General features: G+C 56.0%; 1 protein-coding gene across 8 annotated transcripts in view; it reads left to right on the top strand.

Annotated features, from left to right (window-relative positions):
• MAD1L1 (mitotic arrest deficient 1 like 1) overlaps nucleotides 1–23,734 on the top strand; it is a 336,658-nt gene that overhangs the window by 199,719 nt on the left and 113,205 nt on the right. For 6 of the 8 annotated variants that reach the window (XM_034669697.1, XM_034669696.1, XM_034669698.1 and 3 more), the window contains one exon: nucleotides 13,725–13,813. In XM_034669697.1, coding sequence (XP_034525588.1) covers nucleotides 13,725–13,813 — 89 coding nt within the window. Of the gene's footprint in view, nucleotides 1–5,088; nucleotides 5,185–8,379; nucleotides 8,386–13,724; nucleotides 13,814–23,734 lie in introns of those variants that run through there. The other 2 variants (XM_034669700.1, XM_019804706.2) reach the window with 2 other exon arrangements.

The following is a 23,734-nucleotide window of genomic DNA, read 5'->3' as shown; positions in this document are numbered from 1 at the left end:
TTTTATGGTGAAAGGGTGTTGGACTTTTGCCAAGTGCTTTTTCTGCCTCGGTTGAGATGATCATGTTTTTTTTTTTTCCCCTTCATTCTGTTAATATGGTGCGTTCATCGATTTTTGTATGTTGAGCCGTTCTTTCATTCCTGGTAGAAAGCCCACATGGTCGTGGTGTATGACCCTTTCAGGTGCTGCCAGTGGGGCTAGCTATTATCTTGTTGAGGTTTTATACGCCTGTATTCATAAGGGTTCTTGGTCTTAGTTTTCTTTTCATGTGGTGGTTTCTCTGGCTGTGGTTATGCTGGCCTCACAGAATAAGCTGACAAGCGTTGCTGCTCTTTCACGTTGTGGAAGGATTTGGGAATTCTGTGTTAATTCTCGTGCGCGATTGGTAGCATTCCGCAGTGAAGCCATTGGCCCTGGACGTGTCTTTGTTGGGAGCTTCACTTACTGATTGAGCCTGCTTGCTTGTCACAGGTCTGTTGAGATTTTCCATTTCTTCTGGAGTCAGTTCTGGGGTTTGTTGTTTCCAGGAGATTGTCTGAGTCATTTAGGTGGCATCCTTGTTGGTGGACAGTTGCTCCAGAGTTCTCTTACCGTCCTTCTTACTTCCTTAGGTCGGCAGCTGTGACTCTGCCCTCCCTTCTGCCATCAGCACATGGGTCCTTTTGTCCTTCCCTCCGTCGGTTTAGCTGACATTTGACCGTTTGGCTCAGCTTCACTTCTCGGTGGCCATGCATTTCCCTTTCAGGACATGAAGGGGGTTTTCCCACTGACTCTGACTTGCCTTGTTTCCCTCAAGCTTCCCATGTGACTTATCCATTTTCTCTGCTTTTCCGGTGGTTTCTTGATCTCTGGGTAGAGCGCATCTCACTGTGCTCTCTCTTGTGTCTCTGGCGCTTGGGGTTTTGTGTTTCTTAGCTCCATGGAGCTTGCTGTCCTTGTCCTTTGAGAGTGTCCGGTTACCCACAGTTGGGGTGCCAGGACTTGTCCCCCAGCCCACGTGTGCTCTTCTCATTTCTGAAAATTCTCTCTCTCTCTCTTCTCTCATGAGTCATCCCTGTTGCTGTGTCTCCAAGCTCCCTGGTCTAATCTTCCAGCGGAAGGACCTGTGCGTTTTTATTTCCGGCGTTGCTGTTTACGTTTCTAACAAAGTTTGCCTCGGTCTTCCTTTTTCCCCACACATCTAAACTTACTATTTGAAAGTGTGGAATTCAGTTATGTTCTGTGCTCGTTCTGACACCTGTGGTGGACGGATGCAGGAGAAGATCCGTGAGCTTCGTTCCAGGATACAGTGAAGCTCCTCAGAGACGGTCCAGTCGGCCCCGTGACATTGCGATGACAGTCTGGGCTGCCCTGTGGCAGCGCTTGTTCCGGGGCTAATTCTCACCAGCCCTGGGCCTCGGCCTCCCTGGTGCTCTGCCTGGTGCCGCATGAGGGAGGGGCTTTGGAGTCTGGCTGGACGGAACAGGTGCCGTTCCCTCTCAGCCTTTCTCCTGGGGGTCTTTGGTTTGGGGGTCTTTCCTGTCCTGCATCTGCCAGTCAGGGTTGTGCTGTGTACTGCAGGGGACCCTAAACATGCCCTGCCCTGTGAGGCCCTGATGCTGCTTCTCAGCAGGGATGGCCAGCTGGGTGGCCAGCAGGCCCTGCCTTGCGCTTTCCTGCCTTCCAGTTTTCCAGAGGCGGCTCTGGCTGTGAGATCCCGTGGTCCAGCTTTTCACCCTAGCCTGCTATGCACCTGGCCTCCCTTACACCACTGGACATTTCTTCCAGAAGGTGCTGGGGTGTATGTCATTGATTTAGAGTCTTCCACAAACACAGATTTGCAGGAGTAAATGCAGGAAATCACAGTTCATGTACTGAGCGCCTCTTGATACCAGGGTCTTTGTCTGATTGTCTGGGGCTGGGGTCAGCTTATGTTCCCATGCCTGGTCAGGGCTCCTTCCCCGCTATGGTTGTGTGGGTAGGACCTCAGTCTCCAGACTGTGGTTCCAGAACTCGTCCTGGTTTCTGGGTACTGAGCATCCTGTGGACTCACCCCACGGTCCCCGCCAGGGTGGAGACAGGGCAGCGCTGGTGTGTGCTCTGCCCGAGGCAGCCTAGGCAGATTTGCCCTTGGAGGGTTTGGGAAGTGAGTCCTGGTCTGGAATCTTTGGGTAAATAGTAGGTTTCTGATCCCTTTTGGGAGGCTAGCCAGCCTTTGTTGTGTTAATCTCTGGCTTGTAGAGGGGATTTTCACTTCTGTATAAATATTCCACTAAGCTCTGCAGACTGATGGGGTGAAGAGCAGTAACTTTGAGAAGTGGTGTGGCCTCCTGAGCTGCGACCTACTCCAGAGACCTTGTCCTGTCCTGTGTCCTCCTCTCCCTTCCACACCACAGACCCACCCTGCTGCTCCCCGTCTTCCCACACCTGACTCTGATGGGGTTTGGCAGCCATTTGGTGGTGCCAAGGTCTGGCTGCACAGGGTTCATGCGGGCGTCTGGGGTGACTCTAGCCGTGCCTGCCTCCCTGACTTCAGCGAGTGGGGTCTCTGATGTGAGGATCTCAGTGGTTGATCTCCCACATTTCCATGTTCTCGATGCCTCCGTGATTTACCCACACTCTTCCCGCTGTGTGGCATTCCCCTTCCACCTGGGACATTCCCTCTCCTTGAACCTGCATCTTCACTCTAGTGGACAGATCACTCACATCTGTGTCCAAGGTGGTGGCGTGACTTCTCCGCAGGCACATTTCACCGTCCACGAAGACTTAGCCAACATTCAGTCTCAGACGTCATCCCACCACCTGCCTGCCAGAGATGGAGGGTCAGGGCAGAGCCAGGGCGCCCCTTTGACGAGAGCCTTCTCTTGGACCTTTTGGTTCTCAGTAGCCCTCTGGGGCTCTGAGGTTGCTGGGGGTGCTGTGGACACGGGCCCAGGGCATCACCCTCGATCCCGTGTGGGGGCTTCACAGGTGCCGCCCCTGCCACTGCTGCCTTCAGGCGTGGAGTTTACGTAGATGGGACAGATGGACATTCAGGCACGTGGTTGGTTTGTGGGCCTTCTGATGGTTTTGCTCCCTGCCCTGCGCTGGTCGCCAGTCTGTCATGAGTCTGTCACTGGCACCCTTGACAGCAGGAGACTCGTACGGCCCTTCCTTTCCCCGCCGCTTTGGAAATTCCCATAGTCAGGAGCAGCTTAAATACGAGACGGAGAAGAAACACAAGGACAGTAATCAATGAGAATGGTATTCCTCCGCGTCAGCGTGTGCATGTGTGGACGCTGGCCGTTCAGTGAGAGCGGGCTCGTCTCTGGAGCTGCTGGGGATGCAGCCAAGGTGGGTGCCAGCCACATGGCCACGAGCACGCCACAGTGATGCAGGTTTCTCACGTGACAAACGGTTTTTATGTTATGGACAAGAGGAAGCATCATCTTCCTGCTCTCACGGTAGGTGGCCTCCCGCAGAATTTGTTGCCGCTGAGAGTGTGCGGGAAGCAGCCGTGCTGCTTTGTCGGAGGTGTGAGGGTCCGGCTTTGGGTCACAGTCGTCCGCTTTTGCGCCTGTGCCAGCTTGGGCAGCACACACGGAATCGGTGCCGTGTGCCCGGGAGTTTCCGGCATGTCCTGCCGCTGGCAGGAGGTAACGCTCAGCACCCAGGGCCACAGGCCCCTTTTGTGGGTGAGAGGTGCCCTCAGCAGCTGTGCCTGGCCGGCACCCTCCCCACAGAGAAGCTGGCACGGTGCAGTTGCGCTCAGTGCCAGACACTCTGTGCTGGGCATGTGGTTGGCTGAGCCCCGCCGCCTGGGGGTCACGGTTCAGGTAGTTAGCAGGTTAACAGTAGGGAGTCAGCAGCCCTGTCACTACCAGGGGCTGGCGAGCAGCCCCCTGCTTCCGCAGCCCAGGCTTGCCTTCCGCTGGCTCTCACCCCTGGTGGGGAGAGGGGGTGGGCCAGCTGCAGGGCTCTTGGGCAGATGTCCCGTAGACGGTGCGTCCTTCAGCTCTTGGGCCTCTGTCCTGGCTGACTCATTCCCTCAGCAGCAGGGCGGGGGTGGGCCAGCTTGGGGGCAGCAGACCAGCCCACAGCCCGTCCAGCTGTCACCAAGTAAATGTACTTACAGCGGAGTGACTGTGCCTGTTTGTGTGTGTGTCACCTATGGCTGCCCATGTGCGAGGCAGCAGCAGGGTGCTTCCTGCCGGCCCTTCACGCTGCGAGTGTTCTGATCTCTGGTTTAGGGGTTACTTAAAGCCATGTCACCCCCAGTTCCTGGGCTTGATCTATACTGAAGTGGGGGCCTGGCTTCCGGGGGTCTGTGACTAGAACCCCAGCTCTGCCGGCCTTTGTGAAGACGCCTGGACATGTGGGCACCGGGCCCTTGGGAGGCACAGTCCCCTGGGAGGGAGGTGGGAGGTTTCCGGGGAACCCAGACCCCCCAAACCCTGGCTGCAGGTTGGCCAGCAGAAGCTCCAGGGGCAGAATTTCTCGGCGCTCTCTTCTGTCCCCACGTGTGTGCCAAAGTGCAGGGCGTTCCTGGTGGCGCCTTGTACCGGTGCCCTCCCTGCAGCCTGGGGTCGGGGCCGAGAGCTCTGCCCCTCCTGTTCTGGAGCCAGGACCCCAGAGCAGTGCAGGGCCAACACCTGCATTCATTCAGCAGTTCGGCGGACACCAGGTTCATGCCCCCAGCCTGGCATGCCCCCTGGCAGTGGTCAGGGTGTGCACTGCCATGTGAGCCGCTAGCTGTGGCTGGAGATCGAAAATAAAGGCCCGACTGCGTGGCCTGTCCTTTGGTGGATGCTGGCCTGGGCTCTGAGCCTATAAATGCGTGTTTTTAGTGTTTTCTTACTGTTTGAGTTAGCAACACGTGCATGTGGTGTGAAGTGAGGATCATAAACACAAGGCAAGATGGTAGAGCTAAGCCGTCTTCCTGCCCGGCAGGCCTTTGTGCTGGAGGCTGCTGGTGTTCCCAGTGTCTTCGTGTGTGGGCAGGGCAGTTCTGCACCGTCCGACTTCCTCCTTGTGCAGCCTCAAAGTGGGGCAGTCAGAGGCTCGGGCAGCTCACGTGCTGGGCGTCAGGGTGAGTGGTAGGCTCTGTTTCTGTCGGCGTCAGAGCCGGCGAGGCTGGGGCGGTGAGACCTTCGGCCAGGCCCGAGGTGACTGGCGCCTGACTCTCCGTGGGGCTGCCTCCCGGCCCCCACCCGTGTTCAGCTCCAGGTTCGGCATGAAAATGGCAGGGCGGGGGGTGCGTCAGCCGGCACTTGGCTTTGCAGGAATGTTTACCTCCTTGGTCTCCGCGTGCTTGCCTCAGAAGCGGCCGCGGGCGGGGCTGGCACGTCTGCGTCCCTGGGGCGTCCCAGTGTGTGAGCACGGTCTGCCAGCCGCCGGGCTCCCTGGGCGTTAGATTCGCTTCGAGCAGGTACTGCTGGTAATTACACCTCTTCATTTGGAGAGCGAGCCCAAGAAAGGAATAGAAATTTGTGTATAAACTTCAGAGGTTGGACAGCCAGAGCAGCGTCTCTCCGGGAGACACGCGAAGATGAAGCAGGGAGCTTCGCGGAGCGGCTCCCACAGGCCGCGGCGGGCCCGGGACCCCACCAGGGTACGTGTGGCGCAGGGACCTGCTCCTCACCAGGGGCGCTGCCTCGGGCCACGTGCTGCCTCTGCAGACAGCGCCTCTGAGGGGCCTCCCTTCCGAGCCTGACCTGCAGGCTGGCCGCAGTTTCAGAGGGGCTTGTGGAGCGGCCCTCGTGGTTTTGTCATTTAGTCTCTCATAAGATGCAATCCAGTTAGTCCTGTGCCCTCCTTTTTTTTTTAAACCAACCCCAAATACGGATTTTTCTCAGTCAAGTATGAAATAGGTAGTTGCCAACTGCAATATTAGCGCATTTCTAATTTTCACTTCTCCCCATGCCAACTCCTAGCGGCGTGGCTTCCCCTGTGCCTCCAGGCGAGCCAGGGCCGGGCCTTGGGGTGGAGGAGGGCGGTGCCGCGGGCGGGCCCTGCGCACCCTCCAGAGGGGGTGGCTCTGTGGCACTGCGGGGGAGGGGCTGCAGCTCCGGTGTGTGCCAGGCCCAAGAATGGGCATTTTCCTCTCCGTTTTCTCACTTCCTGCTCAGACCTCAGGAGCAGGAGGTATTGTCCCCACTTTACAGATGAGGACATTGAGGTTCAGCCTATGTGTGAACAAGCCCAGAGGCTCCCAGGCAGCATGGTGTGGCCCCTCCCGTGCCCCCCATGCCCGGCTGTTCTCGAGGCACCCACAGCAGCACTGCTCACGTTCCTCCTCCAGCAGCCCCTTTCAAAGCCCGACTGGTTTACCTCCTTTTATTATTTATTTTATTTTTTTTTTAATTTTATTTTATTATATTATGTTAATCACCATACAGTACATCCCCAGATTCCGATGTAAAGTTTGTTGCTTCATTAGTTGCGTATAACACCCAGTGCACCATGCAATACGTGCCCTCCTTACTACCCATCACCAGTCTATCCCATTCCCCCACCCCCTCCCCTCTGAAGTCTTCAGTTTGTTTCTCATAGTCCATAGTCTCTCATGTTTCATTCCCCCTTCTGATTACCCCCCTTTTCTTTATCCCTTTCTTCCCCTACCGATCATCCTAGTTCTTATGTTCCATAGATGAGAGAAATCATATGATAATTGTCTTTCTCTGCTTGACTTATTTCACTTAGCATTATCTCCTCCAGTGCCGTCCATGTTGCAGCAAATGTTGAGAATTCGTTCTTTCTGATAGCTGAGTAATATTCCATTGTATATATGGACCACAGCTTCTTAATCCAGTCATCTGTTGAAGGGCATCTCGGCTTCCTTCCATGATTTGGCTATTGTGGACAATGCCGCTATGAACATTGGGGTGCATATGGCCCTTCTCTTTACTACGTCTGTATCTTTGGGGGTTTACCTCCTTTTAAATATGGATCTGTGTAAGCAGTTTCTGAAATTGGGTGTCCGGTGGGTAAACAAATTCCGGGTCTTCTTCCTTCCTTGATGGTGTGCTTCCTTGCGTCTTTACCGACCCTCCACCCCCTGCCCTGTGCCGTGCTGGCAGAGGCCTGGCTGGCCCACCGCTCCCAGGCTGCACTGCACTGGGCCATGCACTGGGGGGAGGCACCAGGCCTGGGCTTGTGCTCGTCATCACATGGTCTGGACCCCTGCTGGTGGGCCTGGGCTGTGTCCCGCGCACCACGTCTGAGCTGGGAGTTAGGTAAAGAGGTTACTGGAGTGTATCCACCTTCAGGAGTTCCCAGGCCAACGGGGAAGGAAAGTCACACACATGAGTCCTGGAATTACACGGTTGAACAGCACACGGGGGCTGGCACTCCCGGCTCAGGAGGACTGGTGGAGAAGATGGTCTTTGAGGTAGATCTGAATGGTGGCTGGGGACTAACTGGCCTGTGTGTATCTGTATGCCGGCTGCCACCCCAGGCTGGGGAGCTGGGGGGGGGGTGCAGGCTCTACAGGGGCAGCCTGAGGCAGTCCTCGTGGGCCTCGGCATGTGTGGGCTGTAGCCCTTGGAGCCTCAGGGTGTCAGGCACCGCGGGGTGGGAGAGGGTGAAGTGGAAAGCCCATTAGCTATGAGTCAAGCTTACAAGTTAAAAGGGCTTGTCTTGCTTTGACCACTGTGGCGTAAGTCAGCATTTCTTCCTTCTTTCCTGGAAATTGTCCAAAAGTACCAAGAAGAATGAAAGCCAAAAAAGGCAAACCTAAATTTGGGCCAAACAGAGCTACAGCTAAAACCCAAGCCCCTAAGCGGGGGGAGCTGGCCTTCAGGAGAGGCAGTGGCAGGGGCGTGTGGGACGGAGTGCAGAAGTGAGTGAAGCTGCCGAGAGAGAACGCTGCTGGAAGGAGCAGCTCGTCGGCCAGCTCTGCCGGCGGGGGCACGGCCACAGGGGGAGGTGGAGATAACTTGCGGCTTCCCCTCTTGTACAGAGAAGTCCGGGAGGTACATGGCACTCAGAGCCACCTGGTCAGGTGTGGAAGAAGAGAAGGCACCTGTCCTTTCTGCAGTGTGGGCCTTTTGCACAAAACTGGACTGAATGAAAGTCACCTTCACCAAAGAGTAATAAAGGCAACATCACACAATTTTGTAAAACCCAAACGTTTTGTAGAAAAGCAAAAAACAGAAAAAAATTTTCACAGAAAAAAATTAACAACCTGACCTCAACCAGACAAAAATTATGAACATTTTGCTGCGAACCTGGGGGTGTCCCTGGGGCTGGAGCAGAAACTGAACTGGAGCTGCGGGGGCCTGAGGGCCGGCATGCGTGTCTGCAAGGAGCGGCGGCCGGAGCTGAGCCTAAGGCCTGGAAGACTGAACCAGCGTGGAGGTCAGGAAATGGGACCAGGCAGATGCCGTGGGTTCTGGAAACACGGAGTTTATGCGTGGAGCGGACATGGTAGCTGCGGTGTTCTGCTGTGGTAGCTGAAGGTTAAAACATTTGAAGTTAACATCGTGTGGCGAGAGCACATTTCACTGTCGAAAGCGAACAGTGAGAAGGGTCACACATCTGTTGTAGGAGGTGAACAGGGACCGTCGAAAGCAGAGAAGTGCAGGTATTATGTCAAGGGAAGAGTTACAGAAGAAAGCAGCCATTAGAACAAAAAGATGCAAACTCATTTCACACATGAAAGTGAACAAGATAAACAGGCTACAGATACATCAGCGAGGTTCAGAAAGAGCAGAAGTGGGGGGGATTTCGGGGGAGTCCACAAGGACGCCAGCAGTAGAGAGTTTGAATCTGTGACCCATGATATTCGAGTGGGCCAAGAATTAAGTGATGGAAGAAACGGCCTGTTTCAGATAAAACCCTCAACCCCAAAACTAAAGGACACTCTTTATAAAGCGCTCATAGGAAACGTTCACCAGAATTCACCATATGTTGACGACACAGAAAACCTTCATGAGCTCTAACAGGCAGAACTAATGCAGACACGCACCTGATCACGATGTGATGAATTTGAGATTATGAGCAAAACAAAACAGAAGCAAACAGAACATAAACCTCCATCTTCAGCATTTCTTGGGTCAAAGAAGAAAGGGTATCCGGAAGTGCAGAATCCAGAAAACACGTCTGGGGGCCTGTGGGAAGCAGAGCAGTGTTGAGAAGAAAAATCACGGATTAAATATTTATATTATTGAGCAGAGAGCATGAATAGAGACAGATTAAAGACCCCTCTCAAGAACTCAGCAAAGGAAAACAAAATAAGCCCTAGTAAAGCAAAAAGTAGGAATTTGCAAAGATCAAAGCAGAAGTTAATAAGAAAGTGAAACATAGTGGAAGTAATAAATCCAAGTGCCCGTGCCCCGAAATAAAGCCAGTTAACCGTATGCATCGTTCACAGTCCCCGTGAAAAGTGAGTACATGCACCCCCAGCCACATGAGGACTGAGAATAGTCAGAGTTTCTGGCGGGGAGGGTGGGTGGGAGCCCCGCCCTCTGGTCCTGCCCGGAGGCGCCCCATAGGCGCAGACACGCGCAGTCCCGGAGCTGGGCCAGGGCTCCCACGCGGGACCCTGTGTGAGCTGCACCTCGACAGTACAGGAAATAGAGCAAACGTGAAAGTGCATCTAAAAACAGTAGATGGAAGTTGTACCACAGCTCAACTTAAATAAAAATCTGAATGAAAGGAACCCTTTTCTAGGAAAGTGTGATCCAGCAGTACTGACTCCGGAAGTGGTAGAAACGTTAAAGAGACAAGATACACAGTTGTCGCAAAACAGCTGCTCCTCCCTCCCCCAACGAGAAGAAACAGAAACCAGTCGCATCAGGTGGAGGCAGTGTCGGGGGAGATGCTGCGGGGCCATCAGAGCACGGACCCCATGTGTCCGCGCGCTCACCAGAGTCCAGAGGGGGGAGCGACAACTGTGCTGTGTGGCCGTCGTGCTTGCGGGGGGCCCCGGCTGCAGACGCCACCCTGAGCACCCAGGCCCACGTGTAGGGCATGGAGCCGGCGGACCTGGGGCATGCTCCGCGGTTTCCCCGGCGCTGGACTACTGGCTTTTTTTTTTTAGGGCAAGTGCTCCATATTTGCTGAAAAGGCATTTGACAGAAACCCAATATTAATCTTAATAAAATTTGAACATATGGATAACTTCTCAACGTAATAAAGTCTATTTCAACCCAAGCTGACATGCTGTAAATAGGAAGCTACGAGCTTCAGGTCCAGGGACGCCACAGACAGGCTCGGGACGTCCGGGGCTCCTGGTGGGAGGTGCAGCCCCCGGGCCGGGAGGACAGAGGCCATCGCTCTCACGGCCGACATGGTCGTGTGCCGAGCCAGCCTGCTGAAAGCGGCTGCAGCGGCCCGAGCGGCGGGCAAGGGTGGGGAACAAAGGGAACGTGCAGGGATTTTCAGGCCTGCACATACAGACACAAGTTAGGTAAGACAAGAAATTGCACCCACGTGCAGCGGCAACCGAGCGAGGTACACAGAAGCCGCAGGCCTGCTCTCTGTGGGGAGTGCGCGAGGCTGACCGTGCCCCCCTGAGTGGGACAGGTGGCTGCGTCTTCACACGCTGACTCCCAGGTCCGTGCATTTAACATAGTCCCAGTGTTTTCTAAAAAGGCTTTGTTTTTTGTTTTGTTGTGATGGTTGAGGGGAGGGCTGGGGTGGGAGAGAGAAAGTGCCCCGGAATTGCGGACAGGACGGCAGATGGAAGAGGAAGTCAGGAGCAGACGCAGAACTTGGTGACCACGTGGAGTCAGACGTCAGCAGGGGGCTGTTGTGCCTCGGGATCCTCGTACGGGGACATCTGGGTCTGTCTGGGGGCTGGTGGGTCGACCACAGGAGGAAACCCACGGGAGGACCAGCGCATCCAAGAGCCTCCTCGCCCTTGCCACGGTGTTGATTTTACGCTGTCGTGTAGGAAGTGGTGGAAACGGTCCATGGAGACGGGGCAGCAAGAGGTGGGAGGTCCACATGGCCGAGTTCCACGGGGCCACAGACATGAACCGGGAGGCTGTCTCGATGCACTGGTTTGGAAATCTCTCCAAAGTTAAGTGAGAAAACCAGAGTACAAAACAAGGTGCGGGCTGTCTTACCGTTTCTCTAACAATAAATAAAGAGACAAGTTAGCGGAGGGGCCGATTCCCGTTTGCTGCCAGAAGCACAGCCCGCATCTGGAGCCGCACGGCCTGGCTGGCTGTGGCTAGCACTGGGGTGGCCAGCGTGCTCTGCAGAGGCCTCTGCGGTGTGTACCCTGTGTGTCCCACATCTGAACCTCAGGTCCCGAGGCTGCACAGCGTTCACAGCCTGCGGGAGGAGGGGCGGCGGGCCTGGGGCCGGGACCGTGACGTCCCTGCGCAGTGTCCTGGCTTGCGGTCTGCAGACCGGCTTTGCTGCGCGGGCACCTGCAGCTGTGGGGTGTGCAGACTCCTCTGCTCGGGAGATGGAGCCGGCTCGGCCCAGACTGCACTCGGGCTGCTGCTGCGTCCTTCCAGGGGAGTCGTCCTGGCCCAGGGAGGTCTGTGTGTCCACCGGCCCATTTGGCTGTGGCCATGAAGAGGACACAGGGTCCTCCAGCTCCTGCATAAGCGTCCGGGCAGCATCAGAAGGGAGTGAGGATCCTGGCCGGTTCAGGGAGCATGTGTGGGAGGAGCAGGAGGGAACCCGGCCACAGGGGACGCTGCTTGTCCATGAGCATGAGTAGGCCTTGTTTCACATTGTGGCATCATGGTGTAGTCGCTTCGTGGCTGCCCTGCGCAGGGGGACTGCGGCCAGTAGCCACCGGCGGGCATGCGTGGAGCAGCCACGTGTGTGGGGACTCTGACTCCTCTGGGGACTTTGCGGAGGCCACTCCCGCTCATGCTTGCTCTCCACGACCAGCAGGATTGGGGTCACCCATGTGTGCTGTGGTCCCACTTGGGACCTCAGTGATTAGCATCAGGGCTTCATACAGACTGGATGCCTTGGGCCCGAGAATCCCTAAATAACCTGCCCCAGTAGGCCCTTTCCAGGAACAGCCTGGAGAGGACCGTTTCGAGAAGAAGGCTGTTCCTTCAGGCCCAGGCGGGCAGATACGTGGACACACTCTCTGCTTCCCCAAGCCCTGGACCGCCCTGATCTGTCAGCACCCTTCCTGCAGACCCTGTCGTTCCCAGCTCAGGACAGTGGCATTGTCCACGTGCTGGTGCAGGACTAGGAGCTCTCTGCCACCCCAGGAAGGGACGGGTTTCAGCCATGCGGCCCAGAGGGTAGTGAGATGGGTCCACAGACACGGACTGGCCATGTCATTCCCAGCCTGTGCCTTTGGGTGGGCATGGCAGGAGGTCTCTTCCCAAAATCCCCTGTCCCTGGTGTGCAGAGTCGGGTGGGGAGGTTGAGTGGCCTCCATTTGCGGCATCAGGACAGGCCCCTGTGGGGAGGGGCTGCGTGGGAGCTGTGTGCACCCTGGTGAGGTGAGGAGACTCATGTTTGCCCTGCACCCCACCCCGTCAGCTCCCCCTACAGTGCTCACCAGACTGTCATGGTCATCGTCCCATTCAGGGGCTTCTGTGTGGTTCTGGGGCTTGACACGCCTGTCTGCTCACACCTGTGCTGCTTTCTTCAGCTGACTGAGGTCATTTCTAACGAGTAATGACTCGTCAGAGTCCCTCGGGGACATCTGCTCTGAGGACTGGGTCTTGTGTGATAACGAGGGCAAAGGCTGGCAGGTCCGTGTTCTTGGTGGTGCGCCCGCCACCCATGGGGCTGCACCTTCCGGGAAAGCCCTGTGAAAGACAAGGGCCCACCGGCCACCTCTCCCGGCCTTCCTGTTCTCTCACAGATGAGCTGAACGCTGCGAGCTCAGGGACATTCAGAGCACCCCACTGTCTGAGAGTCCCACAAAGGAGCCTCAAAACCCATGTCTGTGTCAGAGCAGACCATCCTGGGTGCACATGAGGGCGCCCACCACGTGCCTGCTTTCCGCTCTTGTTGTGCAATTGGTCCCCCCCCCCGTCTGTTCTGGTCCAAGAACCGGGAGTCCAGCGGTCAGACAGACTGACCCTGATCAGATGGATGGGTGCAGGGCCACATCTGCCAGACGGGGCCCTGAGGAATCGCCCTGGGCGTCCAGCGGTCAGACAGACTGACCCTGATCAGATGGATGGGTGCAGGGCCACATCTGCCAAACGGGGCCCTGAGGAATCGCCCTGGCGTCGTGAGCATCTCCAGCAAGGAGCTGGGGTCAGGGAAGGAGGCGTGCTTTGCGGGGAGCAGGAGTTCTAGGGCTGCACGCAGACTGCAGGCTCGCTCCTGTGAAGTCCCCCGCCCTTGCCCCTGTTCCTGCACCTGGGCCACCAGGCAGGAACCCCTCCCTGCTCCTTCACCAGCCTGTGTGCATCTGTCCCGGGCAATCTGTGCATTACCTGTCCTTCTGCAAGGGAGTTCCAAGCAGCAAATAAATAAAACACCATGGCTGTTACAGCAGACCGAAGCGTTGGTAAACTCAGACTGGGCTCTTCACAACTGCTGTGACCCCCTTCCCCAGATTCGGTGTTTCCCGTCAGCATGCCGCAGAAGGAGTGTGTGTCTGTTGCTGCCCCAGAGGTGGGCGCTGAGAGGGAGCTTGTGTCTGCACTGCTGGCGGGCTGTGAGGTCCGGTTGCCCAGGTCCCCGGGACACAGAGTAGCCCAGGAGACGGTGGCTCTGTCTTCCGCCGGAAGCCGCGTGCGGGATCTCGGGTTCCTGGGTCCTGCGGGGGTCGGTGGGGCTGCAGCAGGGCCTCCGGCTGACCCTCCTGTGCTCTCTCGTAGCTGGAGATGGAGGTGAAGATGTTGCAGTCTCAGTCCAGCGCCGCTGAGCAGAGCTTCCCACTGTCCAGGGAGGAGGCGAGCTCACTCAGGTACGTCTGTTCCTGTGGCCTCCGGGCCTGCCTTCCCAAACACACCCCATCCACTCGGAGCCCTCTGCACGGAGACTTGGCTCTGCCCCCCGGCGCTGAGGGCCTTCCGGGGTCCTGCCATCTATGCAGGGGCAGCAGAGCCTGTGAACGGAGGCTTGTCCGGACGTTCTCAGGCACGAATAGCCCTATTTCAGAAGAGAGCTGCTCCTGGGTTCTTCCCGAATGTCAGCCAGGCCACCTGCAGTCTGTGTGTCCGGCTAGCTCAGAACGCATCTGTTTCCCCCAGAGGCTTTCTCAATTCATCTGACCCCGTTCCCACACAGCACACTGCCCACTTCCTGGACCGGACGAGGTAGCAGGTCCTGAAGGAGGAGGTTTTCAGGGAGACTGAGGCAGAGCTCTGAAGGGCCTACTCCCAGCTCCCTTTGGGTCCCCAAGTGGCCCTGTTTGTTACTGGCAAGGGGCCAATGGGCAAATAGACGGCATCCCCCCAGACAGTCTGGGTGCAGAGTGAGTGCAGGCCAAGCAACCTGAGCTCTGGGGTGCTCAGAGCGCCTGCCGCCGGCCAGGCACAGGGCGCCTGCTTTCCCATCATCAGAGGCTTCCGGTGGGTCGGGGAGATGGGGTGGGTGAGGACCCTGCTGCTTGGAGACATGGCCAGGGGTCGGTGTGTGAGCTGGCCAGGCCCTGTGCCCCTCCCCAGGGCTGTTGTCTCGTCTGCACTGGGCGGACAGCCCTTCTTTGCAGGTGTGAGACTGCATGTGGGCCATGGACGTCCCCGTGGGCAGTGTGTAGGTGCAGGCGATGGCCCCCCTCTAGGTTCCAGATTTCTCCCATCGTTTCCAGAGGCTCTCTCGTGTCAGGACCTTGGCCTCTAAAACAGCTGTCACCGGGGACCCACCCGATTCCACGGTGGCCAGTTTGTTCAGATACGAGTGTGTGCTGTAGGCATCCTCCAGGCTAAGCGTGAGGACGAGCAGTGTGAGCAAGGGCACATGTGGTCTGTCTTCCTGAATTTTGCAGTTTAACGGGGATTAGGGGGATGTCACTCACATAACGTGTCAGCGGTGTTGGGCTGCCGAAGCATGGCGGAGGTGCCCCGAGAACCCGTGTCCGTGGGGTCTAGGCAGGGCCAAGGACCCAGGGCTTAGTCGGGGAGGCAGCCGTGTGTGAGGACGTGGTGTGGGAGGAAGGGCTCCATATTGGAGAGAGACCAGCAGGGCACCAGGGACCAGGCCAGGCCAGATGAGGGCCTGGTAAGGTTGTGGCCTTGTTCCCAGAAGCAGTGGGGCCAGCAAAGCTTTCAGGGCAAAGGAGCGATCACATCTCTAAGAGCCCCCTTGGCTGCCCAGAATGGGGACCTGGAAGAGGGGCTTGGCGAGGGGGCAGCTGTCTCCCAGCCAGTGTCAGCTAAGCGTTTGCTGTGGGAACGTCGCCGTGTAGACATGCAGAAAACACTCTCCTACGCCCGACTTCCAGGAGCAGACCCAGCCCGGAGATGAGCACGGTTTTGCAGTCAGAGGGTGGGCTTGGGGCCCCAGAGAGCAGGTGGAGTTTGTGTGGGTCCTGATGGTAAGTGGGTGAGGAGGGGCGGCAGAGGGGTTCCAGGCAAGGGCAGCCAAGGCCCGGGATGTGGACGGGCTTCTCCACGGGAGCCCCACGAGGAGCTGGACCAGGGCAGTGTGCTTGGTACTGATCCTGAGGGGCCTTGGGTGCAGCCCTGGGAGCCCCCCTGTGAGTGTGGGAATGTGGATGAGAGGTGGCATCCCCGCTCTGCCTTAACGCCCACCTGGCCGTGCAGCAGGTGCTTGGAGCCCTTCTGCCGCAGACCAAGTGCAGCAGTCCTGCCTCCCGCCGCACCCTCCCCTGGAGATGCGGACGTGATGTCCAGGCCCTGGTCGGCTGTTGGCCGAGCAGGGCCGGCTGCACTCACATGTGTGTGCACTGGCACACTTAGGGTGGATTCGTTTTTATTTATTTTTAAGATCTAAATAAAAGGCTTTGTCAGTGATATCTTGTACATCAAGATCAAAGCTGCCTGTCCCCACCGTCTCGTTTGGTGAAAGCAACTGTGGGAGGCCAGCCTTTGTGGCTAATTAATCGAAATTGGGTCGACAATTGTGTGGACCACTTTCCGGGACACGTGCATGTTGCCCTCCGAGTTTCTGGCTGCTCGAGGGAGGGCTGGAGCCACGCGTGACAGTGTGCTTCCCCCTCAGCCCTCTGGTGAGACCCCCTGCTGGGAGCCCCTGCTGGGCAGGCTCTGGGGTCCACAGAGCACAGCCACGGGGAGCCCCTGACCCCGGCCCTTCCCTGGGACCAGTGGCTGGGAAATAAGGTCTGTGAGGCCCTACCAGCCCCTCAGCTGCTTCGGTGCAGGTGAACCCCGCTGTTCGCCCCATGGTTAACCCTGCCGTTCACCCCGCAGTTCACCCCACAATTCACCCTGCCGTTCACCCCGTGCACCTGGTGCCTCTGCCCCTCCCGGCATCCCCTTCATGGTAAATGTTCCGACGTGGTGCCATGTCCCGGTTTCCCCTGTGTCACAGGCATTCTTTGCTTTCCTGCAAAGCTGCATGGCACCACTCAAGGTGGCTCTCCAGCTGGGAGGGGTGGGTGGGGAGGGCGCCGGTGAGCAGCAGCCACCCCCACCCCTGAGAGGACCCCTGGCTCCTCTGCTCCAGCTCCTCCCACAGGGGAGGGTGGGGAACCCTAGAGGCCCCCAGCCACCTTCATTATCTCTTGTTCCCCCCACCATTTCCTAGACTGAGAGAAAGACAAGTGGGCCGCTCGTGGCCTGCTGTTGGTGACTGGGGAGCCCGTGGTCGTAGGGGACGGGGACGGACACAGGCAGATGGCTGTGTTACGTGTGAGTGCCTGTGGTTGAGGTTGTGAGAGGTGCAGGTGATGTGTTAACTGTGCACACATGACGTCATGCACACACGTGGAACGTTGCTCTTTAATGAGCAAACTAGGGAAACCTCCATGGAGATCGAAGTGGAGGCTGTGGGGCCCTTTCACCTGCAGCAGATCCTGGTGCTCTCTTGTCTGCTGTCACGTGGCAGCACTAGCAGATCCTGAGTGTGGTCTGTGGATTCCATGGCCAGGTGGACCACAGTCCCTCTGGAGTCGCATGTGGCTCTGCGGCACCTGCCAGCCCCTCCCACAGCTCTCGGCCCAGCCCCAGGCCCTCTCTGCCAGCCCAGGACCCCTGCTTTGGGGACAGCAGGCACCGTGCCCCGTGGTCCCACCCACGCCCTTTCCAGAAGGTCAGGTGCTAGGCTCTTACTTGTTTTTTATAAAAAGTCTTCTGTTTTTGAACACCCTGTCTTCTGTGCACCCACGAGTCTGTGAAGAGGAGGACACAGGCCCTGCGCCCTGAGCTCCCAGAACGGTTGGTTGATCTCGGAGACGAGGGCACCGCTGGACATGGCCATGGCTGCCCGGCCCCCACCCACAACCCAGGCGTTGAGGACAAAGCCTCCTCCTTTCAGACCTGGGGCCGTGGGCCTCAGGGAGTGGTCCCGGTGGAAAGGTGCCACCAGGATGAGGCAACCCTCCAGCCTTGCTGCTCGCAGGCCATGAGCTCTTGGGCCAGCACTGGGTGTCTCGGGATCGGCCGGGGAGGCCGGGGCCAGCCTGCGGGAGCCTCTGCGGCCTCACGCTCCCCTCCTTTGTCTGGGCTGCAGGCATCTCTGTAGACTATGGCCTGACCACCAAGTCTGGGTCTCTGCCAACCCCCTGCTCCGCAGGCTGGAGCTGGTGGCCTCGCCCGAGGGCAGGGTGCCGGGCCGCGGAGGGCTCTGGCCTCTTCCCTGCGTTGACTTGTGCAGCGGGCAGCGAAGGGGGCGTGTGCCGTCTCTCCAGGCCTGAGCCTTCTCCTTGGGGCGCGTGTCTACCTGCCGCAGAGACCCACGTGGGCCTGTGCTGATGTGCTATGCGGGGCGCTCAGTGGTCTCTGGCAACCCCTACCCTTCCATCCTCCGGGATTCTCCGGGGTTATTCCTAGACTATTTCTTCCCTTCGGGTTCTCTAATTTTTCTGAGACTAGAATCATTTGGGTGTTGAACTTCCTGAATTAATGCTCTGTTTTAAAGATTTTTGATTTTATTTTCCATCTTTTTATTCTGCTTTCTGTAAAATTTTCTCAGATTTATCAGCCTGTTTTTATTGTGTTTCTGCAGTGATGTTTCCTAAAATTTCTTGTTGTCTGGTTGTTGTTCCCTGAATATTCTTTCATACATAGGACGCCTTGTTGTGGCTTCGCGAGCGCACTGTGCCCTCTGTGCAGCTCTCTTCTCTCCAGGCGGCCTGTTCTCTCTCGGCTGCTTTCGTGGTCAGGTCAGCGTGGCAGGTGTAAACCAGACCTTGTTCTCTCAGGCTGGATGCTATACTCAGGAGTGTGGTGGGCCCGGCCATCTGCTCACGGGGCAGGTAGGGCCCAAGGGCTCTGCTGGGCCACCTCACGGGGCCTTGGGACTGGTGGTGGCTTTGGGGAAGATCCTGTCTGCGAGGTGTAGGTGCTGCCATCGCCTGGGAACTGAGGGGACAGGACAGGGAAGCTCAGCATCACTATGGAAACCTTCCTGCAGTCCCCTGGTCACCACGGTGACTTTGCACTTTATCTGGTATTCCTCAGCCCGGAGACCTGCTGTTTTCTCTCTCACGAAAACAAACCTCTGGTATTCTTCTAAGACAGGGAGAGAAAAGGCTGACGGGAAACAGAGATGCTGACTTTTCCGGAGATCTCAAAGTCCCATTCTGGTCAGTTGTCACGTTCCACCCACGTTCTTACCCTAAGACTTAAAACCTGGCATGATATACAGGCAGGCAAGACCTGGAAGGGGAGGAAAGGTGGCCCATGTGGGACCCTGGAGCTTGAGCAGTGTGATGGTGAGCTCTCCGTGTCCGTGCTGGAGAGCCTTTCTGACCACACCCACCCCACAACAACCAGCAGGGGCACTTGGTCCCCATAGCCTGTGTCAGCCGGGCCATTGGTGACCCACCTTCCTCTCCAGCCCCCAGTGCAGGCAGTGCCGGGCGTGTCAGCAGGGTGAGGGGAGCCGGCCTTCCGTGGTCCCCTGAGCAGGAGCCATGGCCACCGAGTTTCCCCTGCAGTCGAGAGCTGGAGCAAGACAGCAGGGGTCTGCTCCACCCTCCCACTGCCCCAGGCTGACAAGGCTCAGCAGGAAGCCTGCACTCCGACCTGCAGCAGCGAGGTAGCCCTTGTTTTCCCGTCCCTGGTGTCCGTGGGACTGCACGGGGAGCCCGGCTTACACCCCACTGTGTGCAGGGCCCCACTCCGCCAGCATCGCGTGAACAGGGCCCATGGGTGGTGGACTTGCACCTGCCTCCTGGACCTGGCACTGCATCTGCACGGGGGCCGCCCCGAGCAGAATAACTCAGTTGCAGGATATGGTAAAAGAATCCCGCACTGTGCCCAGAGCCAGGCTGTCATAACTTGTGCGACAGAAGACAGTCAGCAGGCTTCAGGGCAGTGACGTGGGTGGTGGGATTATCTGGCGAGGGTCGTAGAGTACCAGTCATAAAATGCATCAGCAAACAGATGAATCTTCTTTAAACAAATGAAAAAAATGGTGAACATCAACAAAGAAGGAGAAATTAGTTCAAAAAAAAAAAAAAGCCCAAACCAGAATGCAAAGTTCAAGGGGCACTCGGCAGTGGGCTGGGGACAAGAGTCGTGACCTCAGAGGCAGATGGACAGAGGGCATCCGTCAGACGGATGGAGGAAACAGGCTGACAGCTGACAAAGGGAGCAGAGCCGCTGGGATCGGGGCCCTGGAGATAGACATGCACTTATCGGAGCCCCAGAGACAAGAGAAAGACCAGAGCTGGAAAAATATCTGAAGAAACAATGACTGGAAATTTCTCCAATTTGGTGAAGGGCATAAACATACAGATTTAAGAAGCTGGGCGAACCGCACACCGTGTAGCACAGACAGTCACACACGGCGCATCCTGGGTGATCTGAGAACTAGAGACAGAGTCTCGAAAGGAGCTGCGGAGAAACACCACCCATGTGCGGGGATGCCACCGAGCAGCGTGGAGCTGTTGTCTGCGGCGCGGAGGCCGAGGAAGCGCACAGCATGGTTCACGCTCTGAGAGAAACAAGCTGTCAGCCAGGGACAGGTGCTTCGGGGGGGGCAGAAGAGCATGCCGTTCTCGGGGCAGCCGAGGGAGCTTCCCGGACGGAAGCACGGGGTGACAGAGGAGAGCTTGGGAATTCCCAGAGGGGAGGAGGACAGCGGCATGGGCTGGCCTCCCCACGTGTTCGCTGACTGGCACTCGGTGATCGGCAGCCCCTGAGCGCCCAGGGCGGTGGTGCTCCGTGCACATCGGGGGATGGGCCGGGGGCAGCTCTGCTTCCGCTCCTCACCACGGCGTCTGGTTGCGCCGCCGGCCAAGGGACAGACGGACGTTTGTGTGCCTGAGGCAACCACAAGGACAGCTGTACAGTGCACTGCACTCAAAACCACTGTCAGTAAAATGAAAAGGAGTCCTAAAAGGAGCCCATTGGAAGGCAAAAAACGAGAGACAGAGGCTTAGTCAGAAGACAAATAATACCACGGCAGATTTAAGCATGAGCAAATCAGGAGTTACTGTTAATGGAAATGACCTAGATGGCACCAGTTCAAAGATGGAGATTAGCGGGTGGATAAAAACACAGGACCTATCCTGTTCCACGGCGAGGCTCCCTGCAGCCACAGCCATCTAGCTAGGTGGGAAGGGGAAAGATGGGGCAGCACTCACACGTTAGTTTTTTCAGGTAGGCCTGGCCACGTTAACGAATACCAGAGAAAATATACTGGAGAGCAAAGAAGGTTGCTGTGGACAAAAAGGGACATCACACGAAGACCAGTGTAGCAAGAAGACATGGTGATCCCAAGTGTGTTTGCGCCAAACAGCAAAACTTTAGAACACAGAGTGAGACGTGGTACACCTGACAGCAGGAGCAGACGCTCCACGTGCACGGTCGAGGCCTCAGCTCAGTCGGCTGGCGGGACTGCTGGCATCTCCGTCCGCCACAGGGTCCAGCTGGCATTGATGGCGCACTCCATGGAACCCTCCTTTCGCGGGCACCCGGGCATTCACCAAGACAGACCGTGTCTGGGCTCATAAAACACACTTGGAAGAGTCAAGTTACAGAGCGTGCTCTCTGACCAGACCAGCCTCACGCTAAAAGTAACAGGAAAACAACAGGACCATCTCATTTGCACGTTAGACCGCGCCCTTGGAAATAGCCCGTGTGTGAACAAGCCAGTCTCGCAGGAGACGTCAGCACAACTGAGTGGTCGTGACAAGGCACAGACCTGAGTGCACGACACATGGCTCGGTCAGGGCCAAGGAGGTGGAGAGCGCTCCAAGTTATAGCCCAACCTCCAGCCCAAGCAAGCAGAAACAAAGAAATAGTAAGTAGCAAGCAGTGGTGAAATTGAAAGGAGAGAAACAGTAGAAAAAGTTATTGAAACAAAACATTCTTTGAAAAAGGGCAATAAAATTAATAAACTCGTAGCAAAACAGACACACATGGAAAGAGAAGGCTGTCACCCATATCAGGAACGAGATGGGGATGTCCCTAGATCCCGTAGCCGTCTGAAGGGTATAACAGGAGTTCTACAGGCAGCTTTCTGCTTACAAATTCATTACCTTAGGAGCAATGGACCAATTCCTCAAAAACCACAGACTCCCAAAACTCAGCCAACATGAAACAGATCATCTGCATAGTCTTATAAGCTTTAACAAATTGAGTTCATAACTAAAATGCTCCCCCAAAAGGTATTTCCAGGCCCACATGGCGTCCCTCAAGAATTCTAAAGACTTAAAGAGTACTTAACATCATCAGCTTGATGCAGTCTCTTCCAGAAAACAGAGGAGGTTGTCAGGGTGTGGGGGGAAGGGGGGTGTGTGTCTCCAGGAGTGGCCTCTGTGCTGACCCAGGTCTGCATCTTAACCGCGGTGGTCACATAGACCTGCATGTGCGGCAGGAGCTCCTGCGGGCTAGCGAGGGGGAACCTCGGGGGGCTGCACCCATGTCAGCTCTCCTGGGCTTGAGATCGAACTGTATTTGCTTCAAGTCGTGACCACGGAGGGAGACTAAGTGAAGACCACATGGTCTTCCTTGTATGTTTTTTACAAGTTCCTGTAATTATTTCCTACAAAGTTAAAAAAAAAAAAAGCACCTCCAATCAGTCTTCCAGTTTGAGCCCTACTTTCTCCATTTCCAGAAGTGACTACTGGTGGTGCCCATTCCCGAGACTGTATAATTTTCTTGGCTTTTCCACTGCCAGTCTAGGATTCAGCTTTCTGGGTTATTTACCACTCCTCCGTCTGCTTTCCAGCTTCTAAAAGTCTTTTTTTTTTTTTAATAAAGATTTTATTTATTTATTCAACAGAGATAGAGACAGCCAGCGAGAGGGAACACAAGCAGGGGGAGTGGGAGAGGAAGAAGCAGGCTCACAGCAGAGGAGCCTGATGTGGGGCTCGATCCCGTAACGCCGGGGTCACGCCCTGAGCGGAAGGCAGACGCTTAACCGCTGTGCCACCCAGGCGCCCCCTAAAGGTCTTTTGATGTTGCCCCTTCCTTTATTTTCTTTGTCCTCTTGGGAGTACAAAGTATAGAAAAAAAAAATAAGGAAAACCTTTACTCTTGTTTCAGTGATAGTTTGAGAGAGATTGCACTTGAATCTATGTGTAGGAACCATCGTCTCTCGCTGGAGTCTTGGTGTTTTTTCCATTCATGTATTTTTATAAACAGTGGAGCACATCATTCAAACCCCGTTTCTCCACTTTAAAAGCTAACACGTCCCCGTGTTTTTACAGTCTCTTTGTAAATATTGATGGAGAGTCTGTTCCAAAACGTAGTTAATTAATCCTCTCCTGGGGTTGGAGTTGTTTCCAGTTTTCAGCCATTCACAGCAAGCTCCGATGAATGTCTCTGTGCATTAACTGTTGTCTGTGTTTTGACACACGTGCAAGCGTGTTTCTGGGTCTCAAAAGCCTGATGGTGTTTAGACCACGGAAGTCTGGCTGCGTCTAGGATTCTGATGCATTGTACTTTCGAGAGTGATGACAGCTCCTTGCTCTAGTCGTGTCGGTAATAGTTGTAGTCAAAGCAGCTAGCATTGATTCAGTACTTGCCATGGGCCAGGCTCTGCACCTGTGCCTTCTCTGCGTTAGTCTACAGAATTCTACAAACAGTCCAAAGAGGGGGTTAGAAAGTAGTGTTCTACTGAGGCTAGCTAGCCTACAGTAGAAAAATACGGTGCCACAACTGGCCGAGTACCGGGGCAGGGTCGGGCGCTTTCCCCCCCGGGAACAGGTCTGAGACCGCGCGTTCTCTTTGGAGAAGGTTAAAACAATAATGAAACAAAATACAAGCTGGTTTCCTTTTATTATCACCGTGTGCCTTCAGTTCTAAAGAAGGTCAGCAATAAAATTACTCCCCCCACCCCCACCTGGTGCCGTAGACATGTTTGATAGATTTGCACACATGCATTTGTCATCACAGTGAGATACAGATAAAGTACAGATTGTAACCAGGAGCTTTTTTATATTTCACTTTAAAAATTATTACAGGGATACCTGGGTGACTCAGTCGGTGAAGCATCTGTCTTCAGCTCAAGTCATGATTCCAGGGTCCTGGAATCGAGTCCCACATCGGGCTCCCTGCTCAGCGGGGGGAGTCTGCTTCTCCCTCTGCCTGCCGTTCCCCCTGCTTGTGCACGCTCTGTCTGTCTCTCTCTCCTTCTCTGTCTCTCTGACAAATAAATAAAATCTTTTTAAAAATTATTGTATAGTAGAATTACCTTTTTTCATTAGGGGTGCCTTTCTATGAATGTTAATTGCCCCTTAGTTGGAGAACAAAGTAATTTCACCACCTCAGGACCCCCCTTGTACCCT

Source organism: Ailuropoda melanoleuca, chromosome 10 (genome assembly GCF_002007445.2).
Source record: "Ailuropoda melanoleuca isolate Jingjing chromosome 10, ASM200744v2, whole genome shotgun sequence".
NCBI lineage: Eukaryota > Metazoa > Chordata > Mammalia > Carnivora > Ursidae > Ailuropoda > Ailuropoda melanoleuca.
Note: the sequence above shows the minus strand (reverse complement) of the source record. Positions and strands in the feature narration are given on the sequence as shown.